General features: G+C 36.9%; 6 protein-coding genes across 7 annotated transcripts in view; 3 read left to right on the top strand and 3 right to left on the bottom strand.

The window, feature by feature from the left end:
* LOC107043960 (low-density lipoprotein receptor-related protein 6) overlaps nt 1-3,232 on the top strand; it is an 18,288-nt gene extending 15,056 nt beyond the window's left edge. The window contains exon 4 of the mRNA XM_015265684.1: nt 596-3,232. Coding sequence (XP_015121170.1) covers nt 596-975 — 380 coding nt within the window. The 3' untranslated portion in view covers nt 976-3,232. The remainder of the gene's footprint in view (nt 1-595) is intronic.
* Nucleotides 3,233-3,294: 62 nt separating this feature from the next.
* On the bottom strand, nt 3,295-6,499 carry LOC107043886 (probable tubulin polyglutamylase TTLL1). Its single transcript, XM_015265560.1, has 8 exons — nt 6,245-6,499; nt 6,037-6,168; nt 5,419-5,484; nt 4,989-5,354; nt 4,665-4,866; nt 4,351-4,581; nt 3,571-3,680; nt 3,295-3,430 (listed from the first exon to the last, which is right to left on the bottom strand). The coding sequence occupies exons 1-8, from the start codon at nt 6,310-6,312 to the stop codon at nt 3,295-3,297; spliced, it is 1,311 nt and encodes a 436-aa protein (XP_015121046.1). The 5' UTR covers nt 6,313-6,499.
* A 949-nt stretch (nt 6,500-7,448) lies between these two features.
* Nucleotides 7,449-9,046, bottom strand: LOC107043911 (39S ribosomal protein L23, mitochondrial). The gene is made up of 3 exons (XM_015265604.1): nt 8,876-9,046; nt 8,135-8,414; nt 7,449-7,684 (listed from the first exon to the last, which is right to left on the bottom strand). Exons 1-3 carry the CDS (start codon nt 8,887-8,889, stop codon nt 7,523-7,525), a joined length of 456 nt encoding a protein of 151 aa, XP_015121090.1. The 5' UTR covers nt 8,890-9,046; the 3' UTR covers nt 7,449-7,522.
* A 244-nt stretch (nt 9,047-9,290) lies between these two features.
* LOC107043907 (apoptosis inhibitor 5) lies at nt 9,291-13,290 on the top strand. The gene is made up of 9 exons (XM_015265594.1): nt 9,291-9,559; nt 9,638-9,799; nt 10,204-10,369; nt 10,477-10,646; nt 10,750-10,947; nt 11,039-11,230; nt 11,482-11,868; nt 12,192-12,354; nt 12,471-13,290. The coding sequence occupies exons 1-9, from the start codon at nt 9,485-9,487 to the stop codon at nt 12,560-12,562; spliced, it is 1,605 nt and encodes a 534-aa protein (XP_015121080.1). The 5' UTR covers nt 9,291-9,484; the 3' UTR covers nt 12,563-13,290.
* LOC107043910 (mediator of RNA polymerase II transcription subunit 7) lies at nt 12,476-15,601 on the bottom strand. 2 transcript variants are annotated; one of them, XM_015265603.2, is made up of 3 exons: nt 15,332-15,601; nt 14,843-15,207; nt 12,476-14,353 (listed from the first exon to the last, which is right to left on the bottom strand). In XM_015265603.2, the coding sequence occupies exons 2-3, from the start codon at nt 15,170-15,172 to the stop codon at nt 14,000-14,002; spliced, it is 684 nt and encodes a 227-aa protein (XP_015121089.1). In that variant the 5' UTR covers nt 15,173-15,207; nt 15,332-15,601; the 3' UTR covers nt 12,476-13,999. The 2 variants fall into 2 exon arrangements, with proteins under 2 accessions (XP_015121089.1, XP_015121088.1); XM_015265602.2 differs by having other exon boundaries at nt 15,302-15,598.
* On the top strand, nt 15,525-20,707 carry LOC107043905 (nuclear hormone receptor HR96). Its single transcript, XM_015265591.2, has 4 exons — nt 15,525-16,377; nt 17,220-18,518; nt 18,719-19,138; nt 19,563-20,707. The coding sequence occupies exons 1-4, from the start codon at nt 16,240-16,242 to the stop codon at nt 19,758-19,760; spliced, it is 2,055 nt and encodes a 684-aa protein (XP_015121077.1). The 5' UTR covers nt 15,525-16,239; the 3' UTR covers nt 19,761-20,707.
* Nucleotide 20,708: the final 1 nt, after the last annotated feature.

Genomic DNA, 20,708 nt, shown 5'->3' with positions numbered 1-20,708 from the left:
CTGTGTGTTTCACGCAGTTGTATTTTTATACACCCGTGTGTTTCACGGAGATGCATTTTTATACGCCTGTGTGTTTCACGCAGTTGAAGTTTTATACACCTGTGTGTTTCACGCTGTTGTATTTTTATACACCTGTGTGTTTCACGCTGTTGTATTTTTATACACCTGTGTGTTTCACGCTGTTGTATTTTTATACACCTGTGTGTTTCACGCTGTTGTATTTTTATACACCTGTGTGTTTCACGCTGTTGTATTTTTATACACCTGTGTGTTTCACGCTGTTGTATTTTTATACACCTGTGTGTTTCACGCTGTTGTATTTTTATACACCTGTGTGTTTCACGCAGTCGTATTCAGATACTCCTGTGTATTTCACACTCCTGTGTGTATAAACACACAGGTGTATAAAACTTCAACTGCGTAAAATACACAGCAGTATGAAAATTCGGCTGCGTGAAACACGCAAACTTCCCGCGTGCGTGGAGTGTATGGAGTGTACGGGAGTGATTCACGCAATGGTGCGAATAGTCACGGCCTTCTTTTTTTTTTTTTTCTCGCTGAAATAACCTCGAAAATGTTCCCCCAATGTTTAAAGGTGCGTCAAGTTCCACTAGGGGTAGCTCAGCAGGTGGTTACCCCCAGGAGACCCTCAATCCACCACCGAGTCCAGCAACAACGGCGAACTCAACTCGTTGCTCCAGCAGCAATGCCTCTCGTTACCGTCCCTATCGCTACTACCGCAGCATAAACCAGCCTCCGCCCCCCACCCCCTGCAGCACTGACGTCTGCGACGAGTCAGACAGCAATTACCCTCAACTAGCTCGCTACAGGTACGAAAGTGAGCCAGGTCCACCACCACCAACGCCAAGATCAGTTTACCACAGTGACACAGCCTACAGTTGTCCCCCATCTCCAAGCTCCAGGTCTTCGACGTATTTCAGTCCGCTTCCACCTCCACCGTCTCCTGCGCCGTAAGGGAGCTTGGAAAATCGGGTAGGATTTTTCGAATTTTATTTTTTAACGCGCAACAAAAATAATCGAAATTCAATTTTCGTTTTCTTCTTCCTTGCGACAAAGTATTAAGAGAATCAAAATGGGTGAATTACTCGATATTCAAATGAGGGCCTCCATTAGTTTTAAGTTTTATTTTAATGAAAATCGGTGCTACATTAAGTATGAGAAAATTGAATAGAAAATCGAATGCATTCTATTATAATTCTTTGGGAATTTTATTGGAATGTTTTTTTACAACAAGTCTTGGACTTAAATTTTCTAATGAGAGAAAAGATGAAAATTTATGCTTAAAAATTGGTACAGAAAAAAATGTCAAGAGAATAATTCACACGAAAAATCACAACCCATAGATTTTTTCCGGAATAGCAATCGGGCCAAAAAACAAATAGAATTTCTAATACAACTTCAAGAGAATTTTCTACAGCCCTAGATTTCTTCTATTAAATTTTTTTATACTTGTTACCTTCGTACAAAGATACGATAGGTGTATCAAACAAAACGCATTTAAAAAAGTGCAAATATCTGTTTTATAGTTGAATTACATTCTTGTACAAAGGGAGAAAGAAATTGCGCCTCAAGTGCCTAGTGATCATGAACCGTACATTCTGTAGGTAATTTATAAAAGAAGCAGAATAGCGGTGGAGCATGATGCATTGTAAATAATAAGCGTGTAAATAAAAAAAAAATTGTGACGGTCAGACTAATAATTTTAAAGACAGCACCGTGAAAAAAAAACGTGTAAAAATGTACATGACAGCTTGTTTCCACATTCGAGATAATTTTTATGACAGAGCCCACACAGCATTTCAAGGAAATAGTCTCGTCTCCAATGTCTGCACAAAGGCCATTAATTATGTCTATGTATACTCTGTTAATTGTGATAAAGATATATCGTATTATATTATATTCTCGTTATTTGTCTCTAAAGAGAGAATGGAGAGAAGATTACACATGGACTTTATGGTTTCTTACCTGAATGTGGCATTTAACCAAAGGCTGCTCCCACGAATATACTAGGGTTAGTACTAATTTCTTCATCGATTTAAATTACTCGATACTGCTATATATCGAGATATGTCATACGCACATTCAATGTTAAGGGGAGACTGCATTCAAATTTCCAATCCAATACATCCTACTGATGAGTTTACGACTTTGGTTATAATGTAAAAAATGAGAAAAAATTAGATTTTGATTTTTTTTTATTGATCAGGAGGAGATTTTAGAGGGATAAAATCTTCAAATGTGTTCTCGTGACATATAATAACTAAACGAGCTTTTTAAAAATTTATATTTTTGAGTTTTTTAATTTTTTTTTTTCTCAAAATTGGCAGTGAAAATTTCAAAAAATTAGTTATATTCAACTGCATCATAAATCATTGAAGTAGAATTTTCCAAATTCTTTTGAAAATTTCATTCATAAAAAAAATCAAAACACCAATTTTTTCTCATATTTTTCACTAAAATTGAAGTAATAAACTCATCAATTTCAAGTGCAATCTCCCCTTGATGAGAAATTGTATATCGATGCTTTTGTACGCGACATCACCGCTCGTTGAGATTTCTGTGCAATTTGTATCAAAGTTTTTGATCCCAAAAATAAATTTGTTCAACAGGATAAGTCCATAGTAGTTAAGGTGTTTGCCAATCAGAGATAAAATTGTGATAAAAGCTCAGAAGAATAGGATTCATGGTCATTTTATATCAGAAAATATTGAGTCAAAGTTTCAAACAAAAAATGAAATTAAAAAAAAAACATTTTTTGCGGGAAATGTAGAAAAATATTACTTTACAGAAAATTGTGATAAATGACTGGAATTTTCTAGGTTCAACGAGGAAAATTGTATATTTTGCTCAGTTAATTTTTCTTTACATCCAGCGACATTAAAATGAAAATAAAAATTCTGAAATTCGACTTATCCTGTTGCAACATTTTCCAATCGAACAAAATAACTTAATTAAAGACTACAGGGTGCCATAACCATTAATCATTCTAGAATAGAAAAAGAATTCTCTCCCCTAAAAATATTAATCGCCATTTCTCAAACGATTTCACACTGCCAATTTTGACGAATTCGCCTCATGAATGAAAAAAGTATTACTAAAAATTGTGGAAACAATTTCACGACCACAATCGAAGGGTTTACCTTCTCATTCGTGATGTATCCATCATATCCTGTTTATGTATCATATCTGTACAAAAAAAAAGAAAGCAAGAACGGCTAATAATAAATTTCTTGTTGTATTTTAAATAAATATAAATTCCCTTCACTACTTGGATCATTTCCACTTGTTTGAGGAGCCCCTGTATTTGCCGGAGTATCCGTCCTTCTCCTCTTGAGCGGAGAGTTCCTCGTCGAGGAGAAGTTCAAAATTTCCCATTGCCTCGGGCGTTGGACACTTGTTCCATCTGACACTATTGAATAAACAAGTGAATGAAAAGAAAAAATGAAAAGATCTGCTGACATTGTATGAATCCTCTCGAGAATTCCAAAGCTCCGAGAGCTTTTCTGAATGACGTTATGGTAATTGGACTTGACTGTATGTCCCACTTACTCGGGCACACCGTCCGGAGGTAGCACCACGGATACGATATTGTCTATGAGCTTGTATTTCAATATCCTGTCGTTCACAGTTGTCGATGTCAAAGAGGGCGAGGCGTTGACCTGGAACGAGAATTTATTGAAAAAATTGTTCGAGTTGATTGGAACGAATTTTAATTAAGGGAGACTAGTATGAGCTTTTGACAACGCGGATCAGTGAATTGAGAGCTATTCTTATGGAATTCAGTGAAGGCATTCAGGAGGGTACAAAGGAAGCATTAGTCCGGGAAAATTCATCATTCATCACTAATTTGCCTTTCTTTTGTTACTCATTTATTAGATTTATATTGAATTTCCTATTTGTTTTTAAAAAATTACACAGAAATACCTAGCGAATTCACTGGACAATTCTATTGGATATCTATTCATTTGGATTTTACCATTCAACTACTATCCTATTGAGATATTTTTTACAGAATTTTTTTGATGAAAAGAAAAGAAGAATAGGATGAAAAAAACGTGGAAAATTTGAGCCGAGGACATTCTATTGAAAATGACCTGAAGAATAAGTTAAGATATTAAAAAATCGAATTCTACGGATTTTTCCTATAGAATATTTTCCATTAAATATTTCTTCTGAAAAAAAAAGAATTAGAAACTTAAGGAATTTCTCAATAGAATCGTCAAAAAACTAATGGAAATATCCAACACAATTTTCAAGAATTAAAATTCACGAGATTGTTCTATGAAATTAATCCGTACGTGTAATCTTCTCTATAATGCACAGACTCACTTCGATCAACCAGGGCTTTAACTTATTATCAATGATGATATCATATCCGTAACATTCAAAGCAGTGTCTATCATTAGCCATAACTGGCGCGACAGCTTTCAGCGAGTGAACAATGCACCAGGAGATATTTGAAAAAAGCTTCTCAGTCACAGCTTTTCCTCGAGTGCTCTCCAGATACAGACGAAGATTTTGAACGCTCAGTTTGCCCCCGTGGAGACTATTGTACTCGTCCTGGTTGACAAGATTTTTTTGAATTCTATTTTTTTTTTAGTATGACAAGTAGACAAGTGGCTGCTCAGGTAGGTACCACTCACCCCGTGCTTTTGGACGGAGACATTCGTGAGATGAACGTACATATTGTCGAGCTCCTGTATGCTCGTGTCGTACTTGACTGTGCAAAATCTACAGAAACCGAGCTTGAAGAGGTAGGCTTTCAGGGGACGGAAGGATGTTATCAGGACGTAGAGGCGGAGGTCGAATTTTTTACCACCGATTAGGAGGGGATTGTCGATGTATCTGTGGAGTAATTGGGGAGGAAAAATTTACTATTACATTTAATTCGCGATTTAATTACTGAATGATTGATTTCAATTACTAAAATTTTAATCAAATCATTGGTCTATATCATTTGAATTTACCTAGATATGACGTAAGATTCCTTCGATAAATTCGGATTGAAGGGATTCTTCGCCTCTCGAGACCATTTTTTCAATTTACTAAGTTTATTAATCAGGAAAATCCCCGCCCCCTGGGATTTCCCACAGGGTTTCATGATCCAAGTGCTTTGTGGAGACTTTCGATACTCCTCTACGAACATATTGTAGTCCGCGGGTAACACGAAGGTCACGGGGATGAAGTCCAGGTGTAGATACTTACCAGGACCATCCCCACGTTCTGCTAAGGGGCTTCCCTCTCGCTCGAGGTCCTTTCGGTACCTCTTTATGTTTTTCACTAATAAATCCTTGCGGGTCAATTCGTAGTGATTCGGGAAATGATTTATCGTCCTGAAAAGGATAAACGGGTGAAGACAGACAGCTATATTTATTGGAGTCCGTATTGAATTATTACTGATTGTCACCCATTCGGTATCCTGTTTCTACGCTGAATATGTTTCGGCAGGATTGTGTTACTGCCCTAGAAATACAATAATTATTCAAGCGAAATGATAAATTCAATGAATGCCATTCAAATTTAGAGTGCATAGAACTTCACTTTACGCACAAGTGATGAAGAAATTGAAAAATTCCGCAGCTTATTTGCGCGTTTTTTTTTTTTTTATAGAAGTGTTCTATTGAAAGTATTCTATGGAAAAAATCAATAGAATCCGATTTTTCTAATGGAGTGGAAAGCACTTAGGAAATTCATGTCGAGGAATTACCATAGAAAATGTCGCAATAGAAAATAATTGTATAAAAATATGAAACTATACTGATTTTTTTTCTATAAAATAATTTTTATTGGAATTTTTTTTTTAAAGTGTCGTAAACCGGCGGAATTCTTCCATAAAATCGTCCAAAAACTAATAGAATTTCCTATACAAGTTCTATAAAAATCCGATAAAATTTTCTGTCGAATTCGCTAGGTTTTTCTATGATGTTTTTTCCTGCCTGATTTTGTTGAGACAATACAGCAGAGGTGATGTGAAAGTATGCCAAACAATTTTGTGCAGAACACCAATTGAATTACCAGTAAAAATTCCAGTCATCCTCAGGTCCCACCTGTGCCCAGCCTCGTTTCTCAAAATTGTAAACAATCACGGACTTGTCCATGTCCGTGCAAAAGGTCACCTTCATTTTATCAGTGCCGACGGTGGGTACTCTGAGAGAACGAATTCTAATGGATAAGTATTATTTTCAAAAATTCATTTCACAGTCATCACACGTATGCAACGCACCTGCCATAAATCGTCGACAAATTATTTCCGGTTCTTTTGTTGTCAGGATTCACCGTTCCACTCGCCATTTTTTCAATCTAGGAAAAGTGATGTTTGATCAATCATCGAATCTATGGAAACAACTCCTCCACGGATTCTCATGTGTTAACATTGCCTTCAACAATTATCTATGTCAACTTCCCGACCCAAAGGCGGTCTATTGGGATAAATTAAGTAATCTCATTTCAAGAATAATTGATCGCATGATTATGCACGAGTAATATTATTGATAAGTGAAATAATCAATACAATTTTCATTTCATATGCAAAAAAGGGCCTGCATGTTTACCCTAGGTTTTTCTCTGAAATTCTTTTCGTACGTCCAAACGAATAGATTTTCTTTTCCTACATAGAAACACATGCGACAAGAAAAATCATGAATCATAGAAGAAAGAAAAAAAAAGCACGTGGAGTTTAAATTCCTGAGAAATAATAATTCGTCATGGGGGAACCCTGCACAGTCGCCTGGCCTCTCATTGGCTGCTTCCGCGTGGTTGTTTACATCCCGGCGTGTTTTGAAGGTTTCTCCTCAGTCGGACACGCACTAACTAAACGCACTGTGTCAAAACAAAGGACTTCAGTCGGTTTTATTCAGCTGAAAACTTCACAATTGTTGCTTCACGTCCTCAAACCCAGCGTTGATTCGTTACTAAAACGGTAAGTAATTGAATAAAAATAATTCACATTCCTTTTATTATTATTAATACGGGAGCTTGAATCGAATTGAACACCGAGGGAATTTATTTGTCTAAACCGTACCATGTGTGTCCCATGGGACCTACCGAAATCGAACGCACGATTTCAACTCGAGAATAGACTACCTGTTCATTTTTCTCATTCTTTGTACAGGTGACTTTCATCAATGACTTCAGTCAATGCCCAATGTGCAACGTTCACGCCTTCATGCTCCACGAATACTGAATGTTCGAGGTGCCAGCCGCGAATCATCACCATGACGCGACTTTCAGAGCTCAGGATAAGCTTAAGCAAAGTTTTATATTCTCATTATCGTACCTAATATTATACCAAATCTGAGAAATCTTACCAAGATATCGGTTCGGTTATTTATCTTAAATATTATCATCGTTTTAAGGTAAATCTCTTAATCTGCTCGTGACTAGTTAAAAACTAAATTCTCAACTAAGTTGGAATAAACAACACATTATTTTCATTCAAAATGATTTATTTGATTCTTTTATTGATAGATTTTCTCTTATTTTTACACTAGTATCTACAGTTTTATATGGAAAACCATCCTGGGACGCCAGGCTTGTCGTTAGTTTGCAAAAATTTCTTGTAGCCGTCCTCCATCTGCGACAAGCTCTTCTTTTCGTCTTTCTCGGTTTCTGCCTTTTCTTCTTTATCGAAGAGTTCAGGGAACACGAATTTCTGATCTGTGGGCTGTAATTAAACGGGTTCACAGTATCAAATCATTCCAAAAACAATTTCCTTCAATTTTCACGGATGAGTGGGACAAAATGGACCATTTTTCGTTTCCAAAAAATGAGGCTCATTTATGCTTAAAATGAAATACATTTCACTCAAATTTCGTACAAAATTCCAAAGAATTAATTTTTCATCAACGAATCGTTTGACAATTGAAAAAGTCAAAAAGTTGAGTTACAAATTGCTGGAAAAAATTGATTATTTTTAAGAAATTCAAAGACTTTATTCTGCGAATAAACAATTAAAAGAAAATATTTTCAAATTGACGAAAATATGTCGTCAAATTTTGTTATGACTTTATTAAAAAGTTCCTTCAATGCCTTCTACTGGCTCATGGAATTGAAATAATGGGGAATGTTATTTCAATTGCACCTCCCCGACGTGAATCATATGAAGAAAACTTACTAAAATTGCATAGGCAACTTTGATATCGTCTTCCTGGACAACATATCCACCAGTGGCAGCATATTTAAACTTGCCCATTTTTATCCTCGTCCTCACATCAATCACCGGCACTTTGTAAATTTTCTCGAGATAATTCTTAACATCGTATTTAGTCATCTCCATCGAGCAGTGAAATTCAACGGTGTTCTCTGGTAGTTTGTATTTACCCTTGACTATCTTCATCCAGAAATTTGGCAGAAATACTCGGAGTTGAGGATTTCCTTTCTGGTAAATTGGGTACCTAGGTGATCAACAGTGATTTATAATTTCAATTTTTTCATGGTTATGCACAATTATTGAATATAATCACTTACGCGAAAAACACGAGAGAATTCGATAGAAAATTGAATTGGAATTCTATTTCTTTTACTTCGCATTATTATGGAAAATATTTTTACTATTAAATTTTTTATCCAAGGGAAACTATTTTGATGATCAATTTGTAAAATTTCATCTTTCGATGCAACTTTTTCTATTAACGTATTTACCAATAACATATTGTCAATTAGTTAATATCATTTTGAAATATTAATTATAAAAAAGTGCAATAGAAATTCTTTCAGACGTGATTTGGTAATGAATGAATAATTCTTCATTGAATTTTCCAACATTCGCAATAATTAGTTCCAACATCGGAGACCATTCATCACCAAATTAATTATAGTTATAAATTATCATCAGTATTAATAAAATTCTCCTCACCATCTCGTCGACATTTTCACCTCTCGCCTATTTTTTCCTTAAAATCACTCCCAGTTATTTATTATTTTTTATTCTATTATTATTGTTTTCAACGAATAAGTCAGGTATATAACCTAGAACCGGAAACTCCATACACGATCATTTTCTCCACTTGCCCATAATGGCGCCAGCGTCGACCAATCAGAGTGCACTGTTGTCAAGTCAAAAATACCAACACAAACATTCAACTTTGTCTTTTGACAAAAGACAAAATTGAAGCTTTATACAACTCATCGACAACAAATCAAGTCGCAGAGATAATTTAGATGAATGTCACCTCGGAACAATGGAAATTACGGAAATTAGTATCGTAATAGTAATATTAAAATATTGAAATTTCAATGGTGGCAGCACTGTTGAAGCGTGCAATGGCAATGCCACAGCACAGTACAAGAATATTTATTCCATCCGAGTCCACCATTTTTGTCTCGACATTCCTGTTGGCATTCTCTCGCCGGTCTACCGACTTCAATTTTCACCCAAAAGTTAATGTAACCATTCTAAATACTCGTAGAAACAGTGAGGAGAAACAATCCCGTCGACGAAGAAAATAATTGATCAGTTGTGAAGATGAGCACCGACAGTATTGAGAAGTTGTACAAACATTTTGGCATTCTAGCTGACGCCAAAGACAAACTCCCGGAGGTGAGTTAGATTTCTGAAGGTGTGGAGTACACCCACGTTGTCGTCCAAAATATCTATTTCTGATGATGTATTTTCCAGCATGAGAAGGAGTACTTGGAGATTCTGAAAGCTGTGAAGGGGAGCCCGAAGGAGAAGCGTCTGGCGTCGCAGTTCATCGCGAGATTCTTCAAACATTTTCCAAAACTTGCGGACAAGGCGATTGAGGCACACCTGGACCTCTGTGAGGATGAGGATATTGCTGTGCGTAATATTATGAATCAATCCTCGCTTTAAATGTCCATTATGGCGTCCAAACAATTGAGGGATGCAATGGAGTTTCTTTTTTTTTTTTTACACAATTGATTTTATTTAGACCTTGTCTATAGAAATTATAATCTTGATAATGCAATCACACGATAGAGAGATAGCAATGATTTTTTATTGAGTTTTCGGATAAAACAATTTCCTAGGGACACGCCAGCCATGTAAATTATTTACAATATTCGCATAAAATCGCAGTTAAATTGCATATTCTTTGCATTTCAAGGCAACTGCTGAAGTGCCACGATAAATGCAATGCAAAGCTGGCCAGTCATAAATAAACAAAAACAGGTGATGATTAACGAATGTTAATAAATTTCTAATTTTATGTTCTTCAATTTCAGATTCGAAAGCAAGCGATTAAGGATTTACCAGCCCTCTGCAAGGACAATAAGGAGCATACACCGAGAATTGCAGATATTTTGGCGCAGCTACTGCAGGCCGAGGACCCCACAGAACTCGCAGTGGTTCATAACAGCATTATGTCACTGTTGAAAAATGATTCTAAAGGTAGATGAAAATTTAAAATAATCAATTTCCACAATTGTATATATTTCCAACAAAGTGAATAAAAAATGATAAAACAGTTTGTTTTTAATGAATTTTTTGTGTTTTAGGAACACTCAATGGATTTTTCAGTCATATTCTAAACGACGATGGTGAGCGTGATGGGGAACGTGAGTCTTGTATAAAATTTCTGGCCTCAAAATTGAAATCCATTGGACGTGATGTTATAACTAAAGAATCTGAGGATTTATTGATTGCTGAGTGCAAAAAAATACTCAACGTAAGTCACCACAAGTTACAAGACAAAAAAAACTAGTCCAACTTGCATTTCAACGAAAAAATCCTCCATTCATTGTTATCCATATTGATTAATTTCTGGACAGGACGTAACAGCCAGTGAATTTCACGGAATAATGGATGTACTCAGCTGGACGAGACTGGGATCAACAGTCATAGGACAGCAAGAGCTCGTGGACATTACCATTGAGCAAGCAGAATTGTCCGTGCCTTTCAAGCACAGCAGCATTGAGCAGTTGGACAGGTTGATACAATGTATAAAGCACGCTCTTCCGCACTTTAGTGTGAGTAACCATCGTAATGATTCCAAGTACTTGCATTCCTCAGTCCTCCACGAGAAGAAAATTGTGCCAATTTATTTTGTTCGTGTTCCAGGCCCAAATTGACTCTTCGAAATACGTCTCCTACATCTGTATGCAAGTTCTACCCCATTTGTCACTGATATCAGCACCTGATGGTCGTGACGCCCAGCTGATCATCCTGAAATTGCTAGCTGAGTTGATGACGTTCTGTGGAAATGTTGAAAAACCAGAGGAGAAAGTACAGCAGCTGTACAACGCATTGATTGTAATTGTCAATTTATTTTTGTCTAAAACCTCTGGAGGCTGCAATTAATTTATTCAAATTCACAGAATTATTTAATTCGATAAAGTTATGATTAAATTCAGCAGCAAAGTGATAAAACCGTTTAAGTTGATTTAGACTGTCGGCCAGTTTTCCCTTAGATTCGGAGATATTCGTCGAAAACTCAGCCGAAACTCACCTAATTGGACTTAAATCGTTCCAATGCTTAATTACTGAATTAATTGATATTGCAGGTCTACATGCCACTACCACCAGACACCGACATCACGGAAGTCCCAAAATTAGAATTCAGCCACGTCGAGTGTCTCATGTATGCATTCCACAAGCTGTGCAAACAGACTCCAGAGTTTTTAATCAAGGATCCAGAGCAGCTGAAAGAGTTCAGGTTGAGGCTGCAATATTTTGCGAGGGGGATACAAGGATATATTAAGGAACTGCGTGAAGCTATCAGTGGGAAATCGGAGAAGGACCTGAAATCCGAGGAGAATCAGCTGAAAGTGGTTGCACTGAAGACCACCAACAATATTAATACACTCATCAAGGACTTGTTCCACTCGCCACCGAGTTTCAAGAGTGTTATTCATCTCTCGTGGAAGACTCCAGTGGTCGATACTAAGAAGGTGAGGAACTAACATTCAGTAAAACAATTACAAAGTCTCATTAAACAGAGAGGACAATTTTTTAATATTTTATTTAGAATTGAATTATCTGGTGATATGAGGGATTTGAGAAATATCGAGTTTTTTTTTTGTGTCTCTGGATCTTTTTTCATGAGTCTAATCGTCCTCAAAATATTTTTCATTTATAGATAGTTAACGAGGTTATGGCAATGAATCAGAACATTAACTAACAAAAATTTCGAAATGGCTCATTGAATTTTTCTCACTGTGTTCATCTTGTATTGGAAAAACTAATTGGATTTTGGATGTAAAATATTCATCAGGTGGAGAAGACATCATCAATCCAGAAACGACACACGCCAATCACATTTGGCAATGATGGAAGTCCAACCAAACGTAATAAGGATGACAAGCAGGGGGGCAAGAGGGAGATTTATACACCGCCAAGTGGAAAATACAGTGCCAATATTTCATCAGGAAATTACGGTAAATTTTAAGATGAAAATAGAATAAAATAGAATAGACAGTTGAAATTTTTTGATCTCCAATTTATTTTTCTTGGAAAGGAGAAAATTTTTATGTTAATTTTTTTTTTTCTCCAGGAAACCGAGGTAGATTCAGGGGAAATCGTTCAGGTGGGCGTGGGGGATTCAGACCTCGAGGTCGAGGTGGTTGGAGGAAAAACTCATACTAATGACTCCTGTTCATTCGCCATTTTCCTTAAAAAACAAACAATGACATGATAATGACGAAAAGTGGATGGTTTCGTTTGAAATTGTGTGGATGCGTCAAGAACTGTTCAATGAAATGGCAAAAAAACAGTGACGTGGGATTCATTTGAAATACGAGACGCAGCAAAGGACGGACGTTTACCTTTTCTCCCATTTGTTTTTTTGTTCGTGTGAGAATTTCGCGAGTGAAGATTACTTTGTTATATATTGCGTCAACTTTTCGAGGACTTTGAATTAATAACTGGATCGGCTATAGAGTGAATTGATTTAATTTCCATTTTGTCGAGGCTGTACCACGAAGCTTATGAATAGTTGGGAATGAGATGAGACAGAACTTCATAAATTGGGATAATTAATGGTGAAGTGCGAGTGAAAAACTGTTGAAGGAGAAAATTGCAGCCCTAAAATGTTGAAGAGAATAAGTGGAATTATTCCAATATGTATTCTCCCCAAGCAACAACCCTTGATCCCCAGCGTAGATCACTCCCAGTTTTCCAAGCCCTCAATTCCTGCCCTCAATGTACTCCTCAATCTGTACATTTTATTCTTATGTTAACAGGGAGCGCCAATTATGCTGTGGACTAGTACATCAATTCATCATTATTTTGTTGATTATAATTTCTTAAATCAAAGAAACCGTTTTCCATATTTTTCTAAATTTTTATTGAATAAATAACATCTATTTACCTCACTCTTACTACAATTTGATTAATCATTCATTCTGTGCACCATTGTCTCATTCCTCTCGAAACAAATCGTCTAAAAAGGATTCTAAACTACGGATTAATTGAATACTGAATTTTGGGGAAAGCAAAGTTTCTTTGATTTTATGAAATTAAAAGTAAAATAAAATGTAAATTTACGATTTTTCAGGCTATCCCCTTCTCTTGGACGAGGAAATGCTCCAGGTTATCATCACCCGGAAGAGAAACTCGATTAAATAATTGATTAATTAATTTCAGAATGTCGGATGCCCCAGAAGACTTCCAACAGGTCAATCAAATGCTCTAATTCTTTCAGGTCAGCCAGCTCACTCGTCTCATTTCCTTATATTCATTTGCTTCAACTGTTTCGTTTATTTTATTTGATCTTAGGAATCACAAGGTGAGTTTCAACAACAGAAAAACAATTATTTCGTTCACCTCCTCCCCCCTCCCACCTCACCTTGACATAATCGAATCATCATCTTGATCCACTCTGTAGTGAAAATTCCTAATTGTCTCAATAAAAACCTAATATACTGAAGAAATCGTTTGGAATTCATTCACCGAATTTTCACGCTGGAAGTATATATTTTCCCATTGCAAAAACTAGAATTACAGTTCACGTCGAGATCAGTATGTACAGCTTAATGGATAATTACGTTATTTAACTCGTGATGGGCAAAGAGGGGAGTTAGTTCAGAATGCGCCGGTGGATGAGACCATCTCATCGATCAGTTTGCACATTATTTTATCACTGGGGCAGCACGGGTCTGTGTTTTGGTGTTCTGAGTTGAGGCTGTCAGAGCACTCCATGGCTTCAGTGTTGATGGCCAGTTTGGAGTCTAATTCTGCGGTGTCGGGGAGCATCTGGAGAGCGTGCTGGAGAATCTCCTGCACCTTCTCCAAGTGCTTCTGAAACCTCAGGGCGGTTTCAATCCTTTGACGTCTCTGGAGTTCCATCATTACCCGCAAAGTTTCTCTGGCTTGATGGGGCCGGAACTCGTTTAGTAGGTGGTGAATGTGGATGAAGAGGAGACTAAGATCTTCCACCTGGAGAGAATAACCATTTTTTTTATTTTCTAATTTTAAAATTAATTTGAATAATGGAAGGGTGAAGAGCGGAGATGGCCATCAATACTAATTTCGTCAATATTAAAAGGATTTTTTAGATTTACATAGATCAAGATTAAAAAATATACTAATAGAAATTTAAAAATAGTAAAATAATTGATAACCCAAATTTCCAATTGATGATGAATTGAATATTTAAAAATTTGCAACTATAAATTTTCTAATTTCTTATAATTCCGGATTTCCGACTATCCAAATAATTGTCAATTTTCCTACCTTAATTGCTGATTAATGAATAATTATTGAAAATTTAACTATTTAAATTGATGATTACTTCGATAATTAAAATTTTCGAATTTTATCAACTAATAATTGACTACTTAATAATCTAACAGCAATTATAATTGATGAATATGGCTATCCCTGAAGAAATCAACGGACAAGTGAATTAAAGAACATAATAATAACCTTCTCCGCACGTCTTGGACTATCAGGGCACTGCACTAACAAATCAATGAGATCCAGAAAGTTGACCAGAAGTGAGTGATTGAGTTTCTTGAGCTCCCTACGGCGATCAAAATGCTGAGGATAGAGTCTCTTAATCCCTTGTGCTTCTAACGGTCTAATGATCGTGTCATCAGCATTGAAGACATTTCCAAACATCGAGTAGCTGTCGTGAACAGGTGGTGGTGGTCTTGGTGCTCTCCCTCGCCTGACATTCTCATCGGTGTACAAGTTTATGTACTGAATAGGTGGCAATGGCAGCGAGCTCACCTGCACGGACTCTGCACTTGCCATTTTTCAATGATCGTTTGCTCCAAAAAAGTTTTCAACTGAAAATACAAGGTTGAATGATTTCTCAATGCTCCCCTCCTTTATTATTGACTATTTTGAATATATTGAGGTGAATTAGGCTTGTTGATTCACCTTTTCAATAATTTTATTCTGGTGACCCACCGAAAACGATTGAATGAAGGCTGAGAGGAAGAAAAGTACAACAACAATCAACTGTGCACAACACGTGTCAATCTCACCAAATAGCACTGTGATGTCCGTGCGCCATTTTGAATTAGATGCATTTTATTTTCACATCGTCGGCAGATTTTCGTCGGTAACACTACCACAATTCTTCTTTACCAACCCAAAAATCCAGCCAAATTACATTATTTCGGCTGTGTGTTTTGGAATGCTGGAATCCCAGAACCATTTCGACGGTGCGCCACCTTATCCACTTTGGCGTATTTTGGAATTTGGCAATATACATACATAATTTGGCAATATTCCACTGACACAAAAATTCAGGAGTAGAATATTTGAGTAATTACAAATTATTCAAGCGGACAGATTAATTGAAATATTACGTTTTCGATTGCTTGCTTATGCGGTTATTGGCTGTGGAACTCGAGAAATATCTGGCCTCAAGCCTAAAAAAAAGAGCACAACAAAAGAATAATAACAAAAACAGTTGTCAAAAGGTGTCCCACAACGCACAACACGTTCTGTTTGGGTCTCGTTAAGTGTTGATAAGTGCCTCGCCAATTGAGCGGTTTTACTCCGTCAGTTAAAGACCATTGCTTCAGGACTGTTGAACCTCTGCTCAGGAATTTCATTGAATATAGTGAGACAAAAGCCAAATGAATCAACAGAGAATGAAGTAGAGTACTGTGTTGTGCTGGGCTGTGCTGAATGTCGATGTTGACTCTGGGCTCGATAACGAACGACAGGATAATACCTCACAAATGACAGTGTGTGACAGAGTGTGATGTGAGTCATCGAGGGAGAAATCGAGGGGAGATGCCAACCACCAGGGTGGATGATGTGTGATGTACAAGTGAGAGGGGCCTGTTCATTTCCGCAAGAACGACATGGATGATGAACAAGCAACGAGGGGTGCTCATAAGATCTGTGAGGTCTGCGGGGCTCGGGCCCTTGGGTACAATTTCAATGCTATCTCCTGCGAGAGCTGCAAGGCATTCTTCCGGAGGAATGCACTCAAGAATAAGGTTATTTGTTGTGTGTATTACTGTATGAAATTTCCTTGAAATTATTCTATGGACATTTCAAGAAATTTCGTCATTAAAAATGCATAATTTAATGAGATAATCAATGCTAACTGGAAATTTTATTGTAATTATTCAATTATCTAGTATTTATTTTAGGATTTTCAATTACTTGAAAATTGTACGTAATTTATGTTCCCGATGCCTCGTTTGTTATTTTATTAGTTTTTCAGTCAGGAAATTTCAGAGAGATTATCCAATGAAAATTAATTTTTTAAATGGAATTTTAATAAAAAATTAAATTCTATCAATTTTTTATAATAAAATATTTCTTTCGAAAATTGAGTTTTCAATAGAACTCCAATAATACTTTTCTTGGACATGTGCATCCTTCCTGAATCTATTTGATCAATGTCCAAGAAAATTGGCGCTTAGACATTATCTTCAGCTCATTCACATTTTACGTTCAAAATTGTAATTCAATATTTGAAGTTAATGAATCAGGGAATCAGGATCAATCACATACGCCAATTTATCTTCAAATCTTCAATTCCATTCCCCTGTTATCAGAACGTGCCGATAGCAATTAGTAGATAAGTCAATTCACGCACTCATACCCGAATGAAACAAAATTGATGAAACTTCAACTCGATATTACTTCTTTCCAGTCCCTCAATATCCAAACGAAATGATGATCACAGAAAAGTTTAGATTTTCAGGGACATGTCGCTGATTTCGAGGGATCCACTCCTAATTTTTAAGAATCCATCTCCAATCATAGGGCATTCACGAAATTCATGAATTCAGTGGTTTTATTGACATTCCTCTGTAATGATTAATTTCAGGATTTCAGATGTCCCTTCACCGAGAACTGCAAAGTGACCCCAGTGACCCGCAGATTTTGTCAAAAATGTCGCCTGGACAAGTGTTTAACCGTGGGTATGAGAAAAGAGTACATAATGACCGAGCACGATAAAGAACTGAAACGCAAGAAGATCGAGCAGAACCGAGCGAAGAAGCGTCCGACCTCGGACCCCCCAAAGTCCCGAAAAATGAAGCGTGAGATAATCGATGAACCCAATTACGACGACACATCAGTATCAGTGGCATCAGTGGCCTCAACAGTCTCGGAGACGTGCTTCTGGGAGTCAGAGCGAAAGTATACAGACCTGGACGGCAAGGGGTCCTCGACAATCGAGAGCATGAGTCCAGTGACAGCAGCAAGTGTTCCCAGTCCCTCGTCGCCAGAGAGTAGAGACATCATAGGGTCGAAAACCCTGGAGATGCTGAAGGAGTCCCCTCCCACCTCTAGCCCCCAGTGCCCCTCCCCAGGAGCTGAAAAGCCCTACGATGCGCATGACTCACCCCAAGAAGTACAAATCAATGAAGAGGGGACTCAGAATGACCCTGAGAGCCTCTCGGACTTCACCTCAAACCCCTCCTTCAGCCCTTCGAGCCACCATATCGAGAGTTCGACGTCTGAGCCGACAAATTCATGTGAAAAATCCAAGAGAATTGACCCCAATACTTCGGACCTTCTCGAGAAACTCCAGAGTCCCAGTTTCATCTTCAGGCTGATGAGAAGGCCTCAGCTGATCATGGAGATTTTTCAGGACGAAACCCTCCTGTCGAGGCTTGTAAACAATCCCAAGGTTGCTCAACTACTGGAGGAGAGCGAGAGGGAAGAAATTCCAGAAGCTTCCACTCAGTCCCTGGCTAACAATGGAGTCTCTGATGAGCTGATAAGAGACATGCTGGAGACTGACCCTGGGATTGGTTATGTGGACAATCCCATTCTGACTGATTTGATCGGGGAATCGAAGGAGGGAGATGATGAGGTCGAACACGCCACCTCCAGCAGTCAGGTCTTTCAAGGGAATGACAAGGTCACCAACGACGTGACCAAGGTCATGCAGGATGTGGGCAGCACACCCATTGCTAATAACTCCATTGAGTCCATACTCTGTGAGGCTATCAAGCTGGAATTCTCGGCTTACTCCTGTCTCGGGAACAATCAGAGTAATAGGGAGCTGAATGACGCTGAGAGGGCCAAGCTGAATGAATTGATTGTTGCTAATAAGGCACTTCAGGCACCACTCGATGATGATATCACGACTTTGCTGGGAGAGGAGTGTTCTATTGATGTAAATGAACATTTTTTATTTGTTTTATGATGAAGTTTATTTATTCAATTCAAGCAAATTTTTTTTAGCTTTGTAAATTGTTTCTTCAGAAAATTTTCTGAAGACGTTTCTAGTAATTTATTAATAAATCTAAAATTAAAGAGACATTTCTAAATGAAATTTTAATTAGTATGAAATGTCATTCTTTCATTCCTTTGCAGGGAAATGCTGGACAAGCCAGTGGAACGCTGCTAAACCTCATAAATTTGACAGCAGTAGCGATAAGGAGGCTGATAAAAATGGCGAAGAAGATAAATGCATTTAAAAATATGTGTCAGGAGGACCAATTAGCATTACTCAAGGGAGGATGTACGGAGATGTTGATTCTGAGGTCAGCCCTCACTTACGATTTTGAGAAGGATCTCTGGAAGATTCCGCACTCCCAGGAGAGCATGTCTATGATAAAAACCGATGTGCTGAAGCAGGCCAAGGGCAATATTTATGCAGAGCATGCGAAGTTCGTCAAGGATTTCGATCCAAAGTGGAGGGATGAGAATATTATCCTGATTTTGAGTGCCATTGCATTATTTACGCCGGACAGAGCCCGGGTTGTTCATAGCGATGTTATTAAGTTGGAGCAGGTGAATTTTCTTGCATAAAATCATCATTTTTCACACTAAATTGAACAGATCTTTGAACAATTTTACTTTGGGAAAAGAGGTTTCATTTCAAGAAAATTTTGTGATTTTTTTCTGCAGAATTTTACAAACATTTAATTTGAAAAATTTTCTGCAGTTGAATGAAATATAATTTTTAGTTCTGATTGCATTGTTGATAGCTATTTATAATAATTAAAAGTAATTTCGCCAAAATGAATACAATTCCAAATACTTATTTTATTTCAGTGTTCAAAGCACAGATGAAAGAAAAGTAAAAAGTTGTTGAAAAAAATGAGCTCAAAATAATTATTCTGGAAAACCAATCAAAAAATGTTCGTTATCTTTAATATCATTGAATAGAATAGCCTCTAATTCAAATTGAGTGAATATTTTCTTCTCATTCCAGAATTCCTATTATTACCTTCTCCGAAGATACCTGGAGAGCGTCTACCCAGGTTGTGAATCAAAATCCATGTTTTTGAGGCTGATCAGAAAGATATCAGATCTGCACAGGCTGAACAAAGAAGTCGTCGGGGTTTACCTAAACGTCAATCCCTCCAGTGTCGAGCCACTGCTGATCGAAATATTCGATTTGAAAAATTGATGGAACGCAATTACAGAGAGGTTATAGAGATGAATATTAGGAGAAGAAGAAGTATATCAGTATCACTGTTCACAGATTTAACGTTGTTTATCATAGAAATTGTATAAATAGGGATTTAGGGAGTTTTGAGAAGGTCCTTTGAACTATGAATCGAAGCTCTTATCTGCAAATTAAGAGTAGCTACCCAGTAAATGGACAATCTGCTTTTGAGTAGGAAATTACGCGGTGAAATATTAAAATGTGAATTGTTGCTTTGCATTTTTAATAACTTGTGATTTTTAATCCTCAAATGACGGTATTTTTTTTTTTCGATTGATTTTTTTTTTTTAATGTTAAAATGCTAAAATGTCTGAATAATGAAATATCTGTCTACTGGGTAGTTTACGCTGCTATTCTCGGCGCTCTACGAATTAACGACGATCAATTGAACGCCATATCAAAGTAATACTCAGTGCTGTAGTTGTAAGGTAGATCAATTTGAGTCAATAGAGATGTGATCATTGAATCATTGTTACCAGGGCTGGGCAATATACTGAATGGGGAGCTGAGGACGGACTAGAGTGAAATTCACCTTTTGAATGCTGATTTTTTGGTTCTTGTTATTTTTTAAAAAATCAGAACAGAAAAATCTATTGTTCAAAGTGAAAAAAAAAATATCGAAATTTGCCTAAAAAATTTAGGTTATTATAAGAACCAAATCTTCGACCCTCAAAATTAAATTCTTGGTCTTTCATGCATCAGAGGGTCTCCAGATATTTTTAATGTTTTTTCTTTTTCTGTATAAAAAAGTATCAACTGAGCTCATTTAATAATATTTTAGTTGGAATTCATAATTAAAATAGATCATTGTTATTATTCTGGAGATAATTATTTCTCCTTGAAATTGTAAATTACGTAATTTTTCCGTTCTCATCCTCAATCAATTTATCAACTCATGAATATTTTCAT

Source organism: Diachasma alloeum, unplaced genomic scaffold (assembly GCF_001412515.2).
Source record: "Diachasma alloeum isolate Michigan unplaced genomic scaffold, Dall2.0 Dall_scaffold_00648, whole genome shotgun sequence".
NCBI lineage: Eukaryota > Metazoa > Arthropoda > Insecta > Hymenoptera > Braconidae > Diachasma > Diachasma alloeum.
The sequence above is the reverse complement of the archived record's forward strand: the minus strand, read 5'-3'. Positions and strand labels throughout refer to the sequence as shown.